Here is a 17,556-nt window from a genome sequence, read left to right as displayed (position 1 = left end):
GGACTCGAAGCTCAAGGTTCAGTCCACTGACCCATGCCCTTGCTCATCCAGCCATTCCTCAATCCATTTCTCAACATCCTCATGTCCTTGTTCACTTAACCATTTCCCAACATTTCCCCCTTTTTCTTTTTGAACAAGCAAAGCAGTATGATTCTTAGCCAAGCTTTGCATAATACAATGATAGCTTATTTTAAAAGCGATTATTACTAATAATACCAGGCCTACCCCACGCAAGATTTCTTTCATCACTGAGAGGAGCCAAGGAGATCTCATGTTTTGGCTCCACTGCATGATCAAGGGTATATTAGGGTGAAACAGTGATAGTCTGCCAAGATAGCAAGGCCCACTTTGTGGTTGCGCCAGTATGCCATTCCATGCTCTATCTCCACAAATCAAGAAGATGCCTTTTGGATAGGCCTCTTCAAATGGTGGAGTCCCATTGATTTTTATGGGTCCTTCTGCTATCTTTACTGAGGATAGATTTTTACAGAGTGTGTCATTATCTACAAGACCACAAAATTCCTCTGGCTTCCACACAGGTAGGCCAATTAAACATGTTCGAAAAGGATTGGTAACACCACCTAAACTAAGACAGACAGAAGACTGATTGAGCTGCTTGGCAAATGTTACCCAAAGATTTTCTCTCGGTTGATTGAACTGCATTATTATTTCTGTTACAATGACTACTGCAACACTAAATAGTAAAACACATCTATGTAAAAACATAATTATGAGTTGTTCTTTTTCTCTATTGCTTTATATAGCTCCCTCTTTAAATCTCCTTCAAAGGGACCAAATAATGAGTGTCTTGTAAAGGGTACTTTGGTAGAACAACAATATGCTACAATTGTTCAATTGTGGCATTCAAAATTTTCCACTCAAAATATTACCAGGTTTGAATTTTTTCCAGGTGCGACTTGAAGGCCTATTTTCTCTAATACAATCTTTGAAATGGTATTAATTGAGTAATACAACTGCTTTGAGTGATATACACAGGTGGGAAAGGAATATAAACCATAGCTTGTATTTGTCCAGTAAAATCAGAATTAATAACACCAGGTTACACAAAAAGACTTTGCAAAGTGACACTCGAATGACCTACTAACCAAAACACTTAAACCGTTACCAATAGGACCAAAAGCTTAAAGCGAAACCTTGTGTGCTTTTCAATCTCTTATTACTGAGGAGGCTGTGAAGAAGATCCAAGCAGGAGCATTTACTGTTGTCACACGTCTCCGCTGCATGCTGGGTTGCTGGTTTCCTTGGTTCTTTAATATTAACGGTTTACCCCCTGGCTTCTTTTGTCTGTTTTTACCTGTATGGGAATTCTCAAGGCTGCAAATGCATTAACTTTTCTATTCCTTTGCAGTTTTTTACTCTCAGAGGATACTCCTTTTGGACTCTTAAATCATGTCTTCATTAGTATCTGGCTAAAATTCCCTTTACAGTTGTCTGCACTAGGACCCAGCAGTTGCTGATCTGATAAGGGACACTGGAACGCAGAGTGTTCTTCATAAACTGTTACTCCCCTAGAGAGAGATAAGGACTCCCAAGCTGAAACAAAACAAAAAACCTTACAGGAGTAAGAGGGAGTAAGGAGTAAGGAGGAGATGGGGGGGGACGACTCACACACACAGCCACAGGGCTGGGGTTTTTTCCTTTTTTTTTTTTTTTTTTTCCTATTTTTCTATTTTTTCTTTTTCCGTTTTCATATTTTCTTTCTTTTTTCTATTTTTTTTTTTAATGTATTTTAAAATCTTGTCATCTGCAGCCTTTCACTTCAAAGGCCCCAGGTAAATGTCCCTGTTTGCCGGCTTAGTGGATGTTTGAGATTGAAAGGTTTCAGAGTTGCATTTTAAAGATTAATCAGAACAGAGGCTCAATATAACCAAAACCCAGTTTGCAAGTCTTACAAACGTTTAAAGCGCTTTGAACACACACATGCATACACACACACAGAACCACTCTTTTGAGAGCTGGATTAATATACCTATACAACATTGTTTGCGACCGGTCAATAAGAACAGCATGATGGTATGAATATTTAAACTACACATGGCATCAAACACACACAGCACTCAAAACATGCACATATATCACAAAATAAGGTTTGTATCAATAGTTTAACAGGTAACAGTCCTTGGTTGTTACAGCATTTTCGTGGCATCTTCTTCCTCCTCTGATTCCTCGCTATTATTTTCTGGTGTTGGATTTCAACATCTAACTGTTTTTCTACCTTGTAACGTTTTATACAATTTGTAATCTCTCTCCAGGCTTTCGTTAATTTCTTTGCAGTTTTATCATCATCTATAAGGGCCTCCCATGGGATGTTCCCAAATTTGCGCCATTCACTTTCCTCAAATATCTCATTCGGATCCTTAAAGCATCCCTTAGTTTTTCCTAAGGCAATGAGGCCCGCAAGTTGTTTGAGATATAGTGAGTCAAGTCCTCGCTTCTCTAAGAAGCTTTGTAATATTTCATAAGCCATTTCTCTATCCATTTCTGGTCAGAGAAAAGCCCCTTATAAATTTATAAAGTCTTACGTGTAGCCCTGTTCCGTCTTATCTCTCCAAAGCCTTATGATGTCGGGTGGCGGATCCCTTTTTGACGATTCAGGCGTTCGGACTAGAGTGCGACGATCCCTAATGAAATCATAAGCTCTTAATCTTCACCTTCCGGTCACTGTATCCTGGCACTTTTCCCGACTTTTACAAACAATCTCCATAATTTCTCCACTCGTCTATTAAGTCCTTAATCGGACCTACTCCCCGCTTTTCTAAAAAGTGTAAAATTTCAAATGCTACCTCTCATTCCATTGCGAGCTTAACGGACCCTCTTATGTTAGCCAGTCCTCAAGTAGTGCAGCCTTTCCTTTATACGAGTAGGTAGTCTTCTTACTCGGCTGGCGAACCTCCTCCTTTGGTATCCAGGTTCAGGCGCGGATCGTAAGTACTGATTCAGTGTTGCCGATCTTCTGCCCCCTGGTCGCTGCTTACCAGTGCTTCGCCGAGCTCGCCGTCCGGTGGAAACAGGGATTGGGGGGTCCCTGTTCGGGCGCCACTTTCGACGGGCGAGGGAAGCAAGCAGACGACTCAATATGAGTGATAAAGCAAGCTTCAACTTTATTTAACAACAGCTCAGAATATATATCTTGGTTAGCAAATACTGCTACAATTTAATTGGTTAGTACAAACACTTGTCTAATACTGATTCGTTGTTGCCATGCTAGAGCTTCAGACTTTGTTTATTTCTTCATAGTTGCCTTGCGGTTACAGCTGTGCGCAGTATTTCATCTTGCTTCCTTGTGAAGGATCCGCTTGGCCTTCAAAAGTTCCTTATCTTACAGGATGTACTCGAAACTCAAGGACTCGAAGCTCAAGGTTCAGTCCACTGACCCATGCCCTTGCTCATCCAGCCATTCCTCAATCCATTTCTCAACATCCTCATGTCCTTGTTCACTTAACCATTTCCCAACATCATCTCTCCTCTGATGTTCCCCAAAGGCCTTAACTATATTTCGTCCCCTGGGAACTGCCTCCCTGATGCCTTGAATAATCATTTCCCTTAAATTCAACATGTTTTGCCTATCATGTACATTTTGTTGATTCAAATTGGGATTTTGATTCAGCCACTTCTGCTCCCCCGGCGGACCCCGCTGGTGTCATCTTCCCAATTTCGCATACCTGCTTGCCTTATCATTTCCCTCTCCTCCATGGTAAACGATACACTTAAAACTGACTGAATTTCATCCCATGTATAGGTATTTGGTCCCAAAAGTTGGTCTAATTTTTTGGAGACCCCCAAGGGGTCATGTAGCAGTTGCCCCATTTCTTTTCTAAATGTTCTTACATCCCCTGTATTGAGGGGGATCTACAAATCTTATTCCCCCGACATTTCCTCCCAGAGGAACTTCACGTAAGGGGAGATGTTCCTTTGGTTGTTCCTCCTCTCTTCTGGTCTTACTTCTAGTTCGCAAAGCGGGTGGGGACTGTGAGAGGCACTGTAGGACCTCCATTTTCCGGAGTGGGGGGGTTCCACCCTCTCTTCCCCTTGGTTTCATATGGGGGTGGTAAATTAACTAAAACCTCCCAATCTTGTTTGTCCTTCTTTTTCTCTCTTAAGGGGTACAATGATATCCTCATTGAGGACCCTTGCCATAAAGCATAGTCACTTTCCTCCTGGCTGAATGGTTCCTTCCCATATATAGATTCAAAGTCTGACAAATCCAATCATCAAAAGATCTGAAAATTTGCCAAAACAAATGGTCAGGCCTTATTTCCTCCCTAGTCCAAACTTCCATACAGTAATGGACCATTTTCTCCTTAGTCTTCTCCTTCCAGGATGGCCATTCATCCCAATGTTTGAACATTAACCCCAGCAGACTGTCTGAGGGTATTTCTGGTAACTTGCTCGCTATCTGTTTCCAAGGACCTCTCTGTGGGCCCTTCCTGGGGCTAGGGAATTTCACTTTAACTTGCTCCCTACCCATTTCCGAGGACCTCTCTGTGGGCCTTTCCCGGGGCTAGGGAATTTACCTTTCCTTTGCCCCATCTCCGCCAAGTGTGACTCCTTTCACCCTTTTTCACTCACTTCCCTCCTTCGGTGACCAGGTCCCTCGCGGGAGACTGGAAATGCACCTAGAAGAGGTCCACACTCACTTCACAACCCTGTTGTGTCTCAAGCACGCACACTTTGGCTATCCACCCAACCGAACGGTACTTACAGTCCGACGTTCCCGTCCGGATCTTCGTGCACAAGAATTATGGGTACAAATTTGACTGCAGCAATTTCGTAGGGAGCTCAAACTTTGCTTCTAGCTTTCCTCTATTTAGGGTTGATATAGGCAAGGTATCTACCAGAATCGTTTCTTCACCAGGCCACAGTTAGTGGGGCGCCTCCTGAACAAAGGAACGTCTCCGGCAACCCAAGCCGATATCCTGGACGAGCCCCCAATTTGTTATAAATACTCAATCAATCGTAATTTCTGCAAAAGATTGCTTTATTATATTTATATGGGAAAGCATTAGAAGCAAACAGCGCTGGGTGCGCTGGGGAGTCTCCCCTCCACCAACAACAAATGAGTTAAGTCCGAGTTCTCAGTTCCTTTTATATTATTCTGCAGGTCGATATTGTCCATGTGGTGATCTCCTTTTCATTTTCCTTATCTTCACTTCTGTACTTTGAACTCGGTTTCTTGCACGAGGTATCTTTCAGGTCGTTATCAAGTTAATCCATAGTCTCCTGCTATTGTTCCATGCCTCCCTAGGGGGTCCTTCACTCAGGCTCCCAGTCATTCCAGCAGGCCTTTTTCCCTATCGTCTGTAATGCTAATTTGCAGGTCGTGTGTTTTCTGGCACGAATTGCATCTACATTCTTCACACTCTCCTTGTCTCTCCTGCCTGTCCTTCCTAAAGAGCCTGTATCCTTTCATTCCAACACTCTACTCATAGGAGCTTTATTCTGTCATACCTTCCATTCTGCCCTATGGTGATTTAGTAAACTGTTCAGTTCAACATCCTGGTGGTAATGCTGCCCACAACACAACTGTCACCCGCCACCTCTTTGTTCCTCTCTCCGCTAGAAGGAATGCAAACGCAGCAAAATTCTGTTCATCATTTATTTATGTACAAAGCCATACAAATGTTGATATGTGTTTACCTTAAAGCAGGAAACGGAGGAAATTTGTCTTGCAATGCAGCAGGAGGTAGAGAGAACTGTGGAGAGAATTTCTTTTGGTTCTAGAGTTCAAAAAAAGTCCATCTCCTGGATGCTGTAGCTTTAATGCAGCAGCTCCCACTGTACCTGATGACTGAAGGACCTTCATTCAAGAATTGTTGTCAGTCTTCAAACAACTCAGGCTCAGACTTTGAAGATAAAGAATTGCTTTCTCAAAGATGAGCAGGACAGGAGGCCAGTAGACAATGAGGACAAGTTTGACAGTTTTGGTGGTGGCGTTATTGTTGCTTGTTTGTGTTTTTTTTTCCACAGAGAAAGCATGGTGTTACATTTTTTACCTGTCAGCAAAAGCACAAGCAGCTTTACACCCAGCTACATGGGATTTCTGTAGTTCAAGTTAAAGCAAAAAATGAATAGATGAAACCAAGTCATCATTTGCAGTCTGTGTTCGGAAGAAGGTAAAAAATGCTTGTGAAGAAGCTAAAAATTACAGAGGGGCTTTTCATGAACTTGACGATCACTTAAGGAAGAAGTTGAGGATCACGCTGAAGCTGCAGACTGTAATGGTTGATACTGCACATGCACTTTCTACCAAGGGAACTGCACTGGGCTGAAGATCTCTTCTCAATATACTACTCAGCTTAGGAAAGTAATCTCATTAGGAAAGTAATCTCATTACCATTTCACCTTCAACTAGCTTCCTTGTGCATATGACCAAATCTAATATGAGGACACTCAGATATTGTTCATCCAATGAGGAACAAAGAGTTGCACCTCATCGCCTCTATACTTGAATTTATGGCATCTGACCAGAAAACCTAAAGGATACAGGCAGCTTTTGAAAACAGCTTTGAGTAGCTGCATTTGAGGCATCTAGAAATGGTCACACATGATTCACTGGATATACCCCTCCACTGTAACATACAGACTGCTTTAGGTCCCAGCCTCCAATTTCAGATGAAATAATAGCAGGGCAACAGTAGTAAATACTGTGAGGAAATTGGGGAGTTTGAAAATGATAGTTGGTGCTTTTGGGGTTGGTTGGTTTTAGGGTTTTTTTGCGTTTTTTTTAGATGCTGAATCAGCATGGTAAATTACCTAAATGTAGGTAAAACTACCACTGTACTAGATCTGGTTCTGGTATCCAAAGGTATAATTGTCCCAAAAGCAGACCTTTGAAAGGTGTGGAAGATGGAAGAGGCAGCTGCTCTTGGGGCCTTGAATGCATTAATAGGCCTCAAGTGTCCTGACTAACTTTACCTGTGGCTCCCATCTGTGCACCCACTGCTCATTAACCCAGGAGCTATGTTTATGTCTGGCACTCCAGTCATTGTCTGAACTACATTGTAGGTCAGTCTGTGTCTAGTCCTGGCTTGACTTCAGCCCTGTTTCACTACATGGCGTTTGCCTGATGGTGACTGGGCTACCAGTGGAACCTTTTGCAACCCTTACTCTGCTCACCTACTTAGATGGTCTGGGACTACACCCCAATCTGTGAGATTACTGACAGAGCTGTGGTCAACCTAAGCTTCTGGCTAGTCTTTCGCTATAGAGTAGACTTGCTCTTGCTGTTCTGTGGCATGCCAGTTGTTTGCTGCCTTGTCACTTGGTTTTGATGTAGGCTGTGCTTGTAGGATTAATGAAGCAGCGTGTTTCCCTAGCAGCTTCTTGGAGGCTCAGCACATGTTCTCTTCGACTCTGCTACAGCTTTAGAGCAAGTCTGAAGGTGTTTTCATGCATCTGGATCAGTTCACGATCTTTGCTGTCATCATGCATGTTCTTCAATCTCATCCAAGATGTCAAAGAACCAAGGAAAAATGGGCTGGATAACATGGAAGAAAAAGTCACTGGAAAATCACTGCACCAAGGGCTAAAGCATGTAAGTAATACTCAAGGAAATAATGATCCTTAGGTCTAGATAAGTAGAAAGAGATTTAATTTCAGTCCCTACCTTTGTCTACAGGTCTGCCTACATGTTTTTGTTGTTGCGTATGTCAGGTTAAGAGGTTTCCATCCACACAGATAAATTAATTAATTCAGATGAACTCGTCTTACCTGAAGTGTTTCTTTTGGCTTTGAAGTGAAGATGAAGGGAGGGTTCCTGCCTTAGCTAGTTCTTTGTTGCTCAGACCCATGGTCTGTTGTGTCTTATCTCAGAAGACTACCTTTAAGTGGAAGCGTTTCAGCAATTGAATTTGACATGATTCCACAAGCAAATGTAGCTGATCGTTGAAGACTGATAAACTGAAGTGTGTGAGTTAGAAAATAAAGGAACCACAGGTGAATGGAAACTTATGAGCTACTTTCTTTTAAATAGAGAATGGATAGTTAGATCACTATTCTATCACTTTATCTTCTAATGCTTCAGTATTGTGGCTCTAAAGTGATCAGGGGAATAATCTGTTCCTGTTTTGTCCTTTGATTTTTACAGCAAGTTCTTATAGGCTGAGGTTAATATTTCTAGTATTTCTGCCTGAACAGATATTACACTTGTAAGATGCTCAGATACCCTCATTAATTGAGATTGTTTAGAGTACAATTTAACCTTTCCTCTTGAAAGTAGGCTAGATCTCTTTTAACATATGCTGCTTTTTGGTGTTTGCTTTCCTTTATTTTCAACAAAATTGCAGCTGGCTCTTAGTTCTGCTGTACTGCCTCACTCCTCCTGGTGAAATTCCAAGAAAGAAAGCCTTGGGGATGGAGATCTACAAGTCCTTTCAGTCTTTTAAGTATTTTTGAATGGATCTTGCTGAGTCTACAAGGGGAGAGAAGCCTTTTAAGTCCAAATTGAAATTGCCAGTACTCCTTTTGGCTCACAGCCTCATTAAGTCTTCTTCATCTGGTAGCCTCCCAATGAGCTCTGCCAGACACATGAATTTTCTGTTGGTTTCTCTGCTGCGTTGGAAAGGTAGGTAGATATCTCTTTCAGACCCTGACTATTGACATCCAGGAACTCCAAGAGCAAGAGCAGAAATGAACAGTGTCAAAGAAGAGATTTTATTGCTACTAAATGACAAAAGGCCTGCATGAGTGTCCCTAAGTGAAGTGTCCTGAAAAGTTTCCTCTGTTCTTCAGCCTGTTGGTTTATATTCATTGCTTTGATAACATCTTAACACTGTGCTAATGTGGTTTTATTCATTGTCACCTGCTGGTCTAGGGCTCATCTCCTTTAGGAACTACTCCATGGGGTCTGCTTTATCATTGTAAAACTGCAGTGGGTGCATGCAAGGCACCAGGCTAGTGTTTGCAGAAGAGTACTAGTATGTATCAGAAGCAATTTTCCATCACTGGGTACTGCCATTTCTCTGTACCAGCTTCCACTTCAAAGTGTACTTGTGTCTATGTTGGCCAAAAATACTTTTCCCAGGAGTCACTCTTTTTTCTCAATAATGAGGTTTTATTAGATTTGGTTTTTTTGTTCTACACATGGTTCAGCTATTAGGAAGGAAATTGCATAGGGCTGAAATAGGCAGGTAGGTGCATCAGTAATGGACTGTGGCCACTGTTGCCGTTCCTACCTAGGTGGCCGACTGTGGGGGCTAGCTGCTTTGCAGAGAAATGGTTCAAACACCTTGCTGTATCTAGCGATCACACCCAATGGGCAAGAGTGCATCTGCATGGATTTTTTCATGGGTGGCACTGAACAGCAGACATTTCAAGATGCTCTGTTTTCTGGATGTTTAAAGTACTCTGCTTGTCTTTCTCCAAGCTTGATCAATTTTAGCTACCAGTCATACAGATACTGTGGAAAGCCGTTGTCATCTGTGTTTTGTGTTGCTGCATGGAAGTCAGTTCTTGAAGGCGTTTGTTCATGTTGGTGAGAGTAGCCATGGTAGGAACTTTGTGCACAGGAAGAAGGTAGGGATTTTTGCCTAATATGTGCAAAAAGTGCTTCTGTTCTTTAGTGGCCCCTTTTGGCTCCTGAGCAGAGGTTAGTAGCACTAGCCTTGCACAGTCCTTAAAAGCACCCTCTGACAGTTCAGCATCTGCAAGATTGGCAGGGCAGAAGGGGAAAGGGCTTCTTCATTACAGAAAATAAATTGACCGCTTTTCTCATAACAAGAACCAAACAATCTTTCTTCAGCTCTGACTCATGGCATCATCTTTGCTATCCTCATTAACAAGATTCTTTCCTTCCTATGCTCCAAAGCACAGGCTATGACCTAGATGCAGGTCAGGAGCAGCAATTTACCTGGCAGAGGCAGTATCTTTTCAGTTGCTCCACGGTAATGTCTAGTGTAGACTTATCACTGTGGGGGACCTCCTACATGTAGACAAAAACCTGCACTTGGACAGTTACAACAGAAAACTGACATACAATGGCTTAGGGAAAGTAAGTCAGTTAGAATCATAGAATCATCGTATAATGGGCTGGGCTGGAAGGCACCTCAAACATGAATTAGTTCCATCCCCACTACCATAAGCAGGGACATCTTCCACGAGGTCAGGTTCCTCAAAGCTTTATCCAGCCTTGTCTTGAACACCTCCAAGGGATGAGGCATCCACAACGTCTCTGGGCAACCTGTTCCTGAGCCTCACCACTTTCAGTCTCCTCACCAATTCGTGTCCCTTCCATATAAAATTGATTGTCTAGGCCCCCTAGGGCTTCCCCAGTGCAGGTGTTGTAAGGCTAGTCCTGGTTCAACTTGTGTCTATCTGAGTGCAAAAATCAGAGGGCCTCACTGACTAGAAGCTAGCCAATGCTGTTCCAGTCTACAAGAAGGGCATAAGGGAAGACCCAGGAAACTAGAGATCTGTTAGTCTAAACTCAGTACCTGGAAAAATTACAGAGAAGATTATACCAGCTGCTGTTGAAAGGCATTTAGAGAAAAATGTCATTATAGTGTACAATCAATATGGGTTCACAAAGGGAAAGTCCTATCTAACTGATTTAATAACCTTCTATGATTGTCACCCATCTAGTGCTGTTGACTAGAGGAACAAGAGGCCTTGCAGAGGGATCAGGATAGATAGAAGCATTTGGCAATGATAAATGAGATGAAATGTAACCAGAAGAAATGCGAGATTCTGCACCTGGCATGGAGTAACATGAGACACAAGTATAAATTGGGAGAGGATGAGGGGATTGAGGCACGGACTCCTGAACTTGTATTAACAGAAGACCCTTTATTGCAAAAGCAGGCTGCTTTTATACAACTCTGCTAAATTTCAAAAAACATGGCGTTATCTGACTGGTTACAACCAACTGTCCCCGCGCTCAAACTTCAAAATAACTGATTAACGGGTAACTGATCAGTCACTGTTCAGCCGCAGTCCCAATTCCTCCTTTGGGCATCAGAAGGCTACAATTTTCTCTCTTTTTGTCTCTTTTGTTCTTCTATTTATGGTACTTTTCGTAAGTACTTTCCCTGCAATGTTCCTCTGTTGTCCACTTCTTCACGGTCGCTCAAGGGCACTCTTCAACTCGGCCAATTCTGTGTGTGCTGCCCGTGCAGCAGCGCGGCGGGGCCCAGACCATGGAGGAGGCTGCCGCTTGGCTGCAGGAGCCGGCAGCCCCACGCTCCGGGCACTGGCGCCGAGTGAAAAACTCCCCACAGAGGAGCGGCTGTAGAGCAGCCCTGCAGAGAGGGATCTGGAGGTACTGGTTGACAGCAGGCTCCACATGAGTCAGCAGCGTGCCCTGGCAGCCAGGAGGACAAACTGCATCCTGGGGTGCATCAAACACAGCACAAGCAGCCAGTCCAAAGAGGTGATTATCCCACTGTATTTAGTGTTAGTATGGCCTCACGTCAAGTACTGTGTGCAGTTCTGGGCCCCACAATTTAAGAAGGATGTTAAAGTCCTTGAATAGATCCAGAGGAGGGTAACGAACCTGGGGATTTGTGTAGTTTGAAGAGAAGGATCCGAGAGGCAACCTCATTGCTCTCTGCAGCTTCCGGAGGAGGGTAAAAGGAGAGGGAGGTGCTAGTCTCTTCTCCTTGGGGACACGTGGGAATGGTTCAAAGCTGACTGGACATTAGGAACTATTTATTTACCAAGGCAATGGAACAGACCTCCTAGAGATGTGGTCAATGCCCCATGCCTGTCAGTTCAAGAGACATTTGGACAAAAACCTTAACAATGTGCTTTGACATTTCGTGAGCCCTGAAGTGGTCAGGCAACTGGATTAGATGATCATTGTAGGTCCCTTCCCACTGAAAATGTTCTGTTCTATTCCGTTCTGTACCGTTTTGTTCTACTCTAAAATTGCACCTGTATATGAAGCACATTCAGTGGGGCTTTGCAAGTAGCCTACATTCCAGTCTGTTTGAAATCTCTGTTGAAGTGGAAATCTTCAGGATGAGTTACATGCTAGGCACAACAGAACATCCTTTGTAGGGCTTCATCATCTTTTCCATGGGTAGTGAAATCTTCATCCTCCAGTGTATGTCTCCATTTCATTGACTGGGTAGCATCGTGAGACTTTCATCTGCCTCTCATGTTCATCTCTGTCACTGACATTTTGTATTTGTATATATGTCCTTTGGCAGTTTGTTCCATCATCCTCTCCAATTGTGGATCATTATCTGACTGTGTACTTCTCAGGTACTGATTATCTTTCTTGATAATTTATCTTTCATTTGCCATCTTCCTCTTGTTCTTTTAATAACATTTTAAATTATATTTCAAATTATTCTTAGTATTTATTATCCCAGTTATAGAATCATAGAATCATTGATCAAAAGACCTCTAAGATCACCAAGTCCAACCATCAGCCCAATACCACCATGTCTGCTAAACCATGTCTTGAAGTGCCATGTCTACATGTTTTTTGAACACCTCCTGCAATGGTGGCTCCACCTCTTCCATGGGCAGCCTGTTCCAATGTTTCACCACTCTTTCAATAAAGACATTTTTAATTAAAAAATGTCCAGTCTAAACCTCCCCTGATGCAACTTGAGCACATTTCCTCTCATCCTATTGCTTGTTACTTAGGAGAAGAGACCAACTTCCATCTTGCTACAGATGCTTATAGAGGGCTTATAAGGTCTCCCCTCAGCCTCTTCTTCTCCAGGCTAAACAATCCCAGTTCCCTCAGCCGTTCCTCATAACACTTCTGCTCCAGACTCTTCACCATCTTCATTGCCCTTCTCTGGACATGCTCCAGCTACTCAATGTGTCTCTTGTACAAAGGGTCCCAAAACCAAACACAGGATTTAAGGTGCAGCCTCACAGTGCCAAGTACACTTCCCTTTTCCTGCTGCCCACACCATTTCTGATAAAAGCCAGGATGCTGTTGGCTGCCTTGTCCACCTGGGCACACTGCTGGCTCATTCAGCTGGCTGTTGACCAACACTCCCAGGTCCTTTTCTGCCTGGCAGCTTTCCAGACACTTCCCCAAGCCTGTAGTGTTGCATGGGTTGTTGTGATCAAAGTGCAGGATCTGACACTTGGCCTTGTTTAACTTCATACAATTGAACTCGGCCCATTGATCCAGCCTGTCCAGATCCCTCTGTAGAACTTTCCTTCCTCAAGCTGCTCCCATCTGTAGACTTACCTCAGTAAGCACTCAATCTCCTCATCCAGATCAATAAAGATATTAAACAAGACTGGCCCCAACACTGAGTCCTGGGGAGCACTGCTTGTGACCAGCCACCAACTGGATTTAACTCTGTTCACTACAAGTCTCTGGACGTGGCTGTTTTTTTTACCTGGTGAAGACTACATCTGTCTAAGTAATGATACACCAGCTTGTCTAGGAGAATGCGGTGGCACACAAAGTCAAAGGCTTTGCTTAAATCCAGGTAGATAACATCCACAGCCTTTCCCTCATCCACTATGCACGTCACCTGGTCACAGAAGGAAATCAGATTGGTCAAGCAGAACCTACCTTTCATGAATGCATACTGGCTGGGCCCGAAACGCCTCCCTAACAAACAGAGCTATTCCACCACTTCTCCTTCTCTGTCTACCCCTTCTAAATTGGTTATAGCCATCCACTGCAGCACTCCAGTCATGAGAGTCATCCCACCATGTTTCTGTGACGGTGACTAAGCTATAGTCATCCTGCTGCACAATGGCTTCCAGATCCTCCTGTTGTCACTCACGCTGCATGTATTGGTGTAGAGGACTATTGATTGGTGAGCCGGACTATTGATTCCACCCCCAACACTGGCACACCACCCCTCTAGGGAGCCTGGTTATATTCCCTCTTCCTTTCAAACCTAGTTTAAAGCCCTCTTGATGAGCCCTGCCAACTCATGAGTGAGAATTCATTTTCCCTCATTGAGACAGCTGAACTCCACTGTTGCCAGCAGGTCCAGTGCCATGTAAACCTCCCTATGATCAAAAAACCCCAAATTCCACTGATCGCATCAGCCTCTGAGCCATGTTTTAATCATGTGAGTTTTCCTGTTCCTTTCTGTATTCTTCCCTGCCACTGACAGGATTGAGGAAAATACTACCCGGGCTCCTGATCCTTCAACCAATCACTCCAGAGCCCTTTTTTGATCGCTTTTGGAATTCCTCTGCAACCTCATCAATGCCAACTTGCATAACCAATAGTGGGTAATAATCAGAGGGCCTTGCCAGACCAGGGAGTTCCCTAGTAATATCCCGAACCTGGGCCCCAGGGAGCCAGCAGACTTCCCTGTGAGGTGGGTCTGGTCAGCATACTGGGCCCTCCGTTCCCCTCAGAAGGGAATCACCTACAACAATTACCCTCTTTTTTTCCTTAACAGAGGCAGTCGTAATGTGGGGCTGACTTGCTCACCCTAGGCAACTCCCTGGATGGCCCTTCACTTACATCGTCATTTGCCAGATCAAGCCTAGTGTTTCAATGTGTTCAAGTTTCTCAAGTTCTCTATACCTACTCAACTTACAGAAATCTCCTTTAGGGCTCTCTGCAGACTAATTTGCCCTGCTGCTTTCTCCTCCCTCCACATCACTGATGAGGCTAAAAGAGAATAGGTCTATACTTGTATTTTCAGTACACACTTTCCCCTCAGTTAACGGAGTTACATCATCTTTTTCAGTAGACTAATTTTAATCACTTGCTTTTTATCTAACTGCTGACAGCCACACCAATGTGAACTCATACTTCAAGCAAAAAAAATTTTAGAGGATCCCATATAAAAATTTTACTATAATAAACTTGTCTAACTGACTTACTTAGTTTAGAAGTTAAAATTTAATAGTTTATTCTTTACTCTGTGTGAGAAATCAACTCACCCATCTGCAACACAGAATCAGAAAAGATTGTACTGAGTCCTGAGGTCCTAAACTAAGTATTACAAATCTAGAGAGAGCACGATAGGCTTGAACAAGTGTTACACAGGCTTTGGAAAAAGGTTCAGAGAAAGAAACTCCATACTATCAGCCAGCAACAAGCCAGAAGAATACTAAAGATTTAAGTCATTGTGTGTTTCCCTACACATATGAACTCACAAAAAATTGCTCTAAACACCGGCTTCAAAATAAACCCCTGATTATTCCAAGACAGCAGGAAATTCCTCCTGATAAGTATTGCATGGGGTGGTTGAAGCTACCATCAGTTCAGTGTTTACCAGAACTCATTTAAATCTGGGTAAGAGAAAGCACAGCCACAGAAGTACAAAAAGAAGATCATGAGCACAATCAAGAAGAGCTGGTGAAAAATTATTGTTGAAACAAGTATGTAAAGCAGGTTGCCCAAAGCATCTTGTGGGGAGAAGCTAAGGAGCCTGAGAACTCCTGGGAAGTGAAGTGCTGAGAGTTGATGTGACAGATGCTGGTGCTTTCTTTGAGCATAATGAAGAATTTGGAGGAGATAACTAAGTACAGTATCAGATTACACTCTAAAAAGAATGGGTACCAGTATGGGAAACTTGCCTGCTTTCCTCCTCCTACCCCCAGCATAATACACGAAGTAGAAGTGATGCTGGCTTTATACTGGAAGGTGGCTGGCTGAGCATTTTTCATTGATTTCACTGATGGTATGGGAAATGTTCAACAATACTTGCGTGAAAAGATCAATGGAGGCCTAGATCTTGAAGTACACAAGGCTTAATTTGAACCCATAAAATATGGGAAGGACATCTCTAGGAGCAGAAGATTTAAACTTTGAAGGGAGTTGAGATTTATATCTACAGGAAACAACATAATCATCTGTGAGAAGACTCCTGGAGTACCTTGTATATTAGTGCAACTTGCAACTTCAAATACAGAAACAAAACATGTCAAAGGACGGGAAGGTGGCTAGGGAGCTGTAGGAGATATGTAAGTATGCAGGCCTCTGCATATGCTGTGGGAAGAGTTGTACAGTTTCATGGAGTTCACAGAGCCCTGTAACCGGCAGACTGAAAGCTACTGAAGGAAGTATCAAGAAGCCCACGAATTACTGAAAAAAAATCAGCTTTCATCCATGTGTGTCTGAAGGCCTTAACCTTCTGGCATCCGAATAAACCCTTGATTTCTGATGGTATCTCAGATGCCTCAGTTACCCTTGAGTATTTTCCCTATGCCAAAAGTGCAAGGATGAAAATGTCTGAAATAAGTGTGAGAGGTTTTTCATAAGGTGGTGTGGAAAGAGGAAATTTAACATCATGTATTCAAACTGTGCCACTGGAGTGTGCCTGGCCACCCAATAAATTGCCTGTTCAGTGGCTGCCAGCAAGCATCATGCAAACCATCTCTTCCCTCAGAGGAACACTAATGGCTGCACCTGGGTCAGGGCAATCCCAAGCACAAATACAGTCTGGGCAGAGAGTGAGAGCAGCCTTGAAGAGAAGGACTAGGGGATATTGGTGGATGAGAAGCTCAATATGAGCCGGCAATGTGCACTTGCAGCCCAGAAAGCCAATCATATCCTGGGCTGCATGAAAAGCATGACCAGCAAGTTGAGGGAGGTGATTCTGACCCTCTACTCTGCTCTCATGAGACCCCACCTGGAGTACTGTGTTCAGTTCTGGAGTTTTTAGCACAAGAAGGGCATGGGTATGTTAGAGCAGGTCCAGAGGAGGGCCATGAAGAGGACAGGCTGAGAGAGTTGTGATTGTTCAGCCTGGAGAGGAGAAGACTCTAGGAGACCTTATACCAGCCTTCCAGTACTTAGAGGGGAAAGATGATGAGGGGCTCTTTTATCAGGGAATGGAGTGACAGGGTAATGGTTTCAAGCTGAAAGAGGCGAGATTTTAGATATTAGGAAGAAATTTTTTACTGTGAGGGTGGTGAGGCACTGGAATTGGTTGCCCAGAGAAGTCAAGGATGCCCCATCCCTAGAGGTATTAAAAGACCAGGTTGGATGTGGCTTTGAGCAACCTGACCTAGTGGAAGGTGTCCCTGCCCATGGCAAGGGGATTGGAACTAGGTGATCTTTAAGGACTCTTCAAAAAATTCTGTGATCTTCCCTCACAACAGCAGGGACCAAGATCACTGCTTCTTCGTGACGCGAGTGGCCAACCTTCATTTACAAGTAAAGTAAAGCGACTGTGTTTGGTTGCCTTGAAAACATGGAAAGCTAACCTCTTTTCGCTATTCTGTCTCACCATTTTTGTGCGATTTGCTGGCCAAATGATATTCTTTGCAATATTTTGCACCTTACTGTCTGCAACTAACATGTGGAACAATTTGATCTTGGTAAACAATTATTTTGCTAATATGCAAGAAAAGAACAGAGTCTTGCTCCCTGTGCAGTACTAACTGTGCAGGGAGAACAGAGGAAAAAGCAGCAAGAATTATTTTAATCAGTAAAGCCAACAGACCTGAAATTTTCATGGAGAAAATCTGCTAAGTAAGAGAACATGATTTAACATACTCAATTTTCTAAGCATAACTTCATTTAAAAGGCACAACAAAGGTTCATCTCTCACTATCATGCATGGAAGAGAGGGAAATGATAATCAGCCTCTAACAGGAGGATGGTTGAAGGAGCATCTGACTGCACACCTGCTAAGGTGGTCA

At 43.3% G+C, this 17,556-nt stretch overlaps 1 protein-coding gene across 2 annotated transcripts in view; it reads right to left on the bottom strand.

The window, feature by feature from the left end:
- Positions 1–1,686: 1,686 nt before the first annotated feature.
- TEAD4 (TEA domain transcription factor 4) overlaps positions 1,687–17,556 on the bottom strand; it is a 69,499-nt gene continuing 53,629 nt past the window's right edge. The window contains exon 12 of one of the 2 annotated variants that reach the window (XM_054066780.1): positions 1,687–6,014. In XM_054066780.1, the coding sequence (XP_053922755.1) occupies positions 5,955–6,014 (60 nt within the window). In that variant the 3' untranslated portion in view covers positions 1,687–5,954. The other variant, XM_054066789.1, reaches the window with a different exon arrangement.

This window comes from Cuculus canorus, chromosome 1 (genome assembly GCF_017976375.1).
Source record: "Cuculus canorus isolate bCucCan1 chromosome 1, bCucCan1.pri, whole genome shotgun sequence".
NCBI classification, from domain to species: domain Eukaryota; kingdom Metazoa; phylum Chordata; class Aves; order Cuculiformes; family Cuculidae; genus Cuculus; species Cuculus canorus.
The sequence above is the reverse complement of the archived record's forward strand: the minus strand, read 5'-3'. Positions and strand labels throughout refer to the sequence as shown.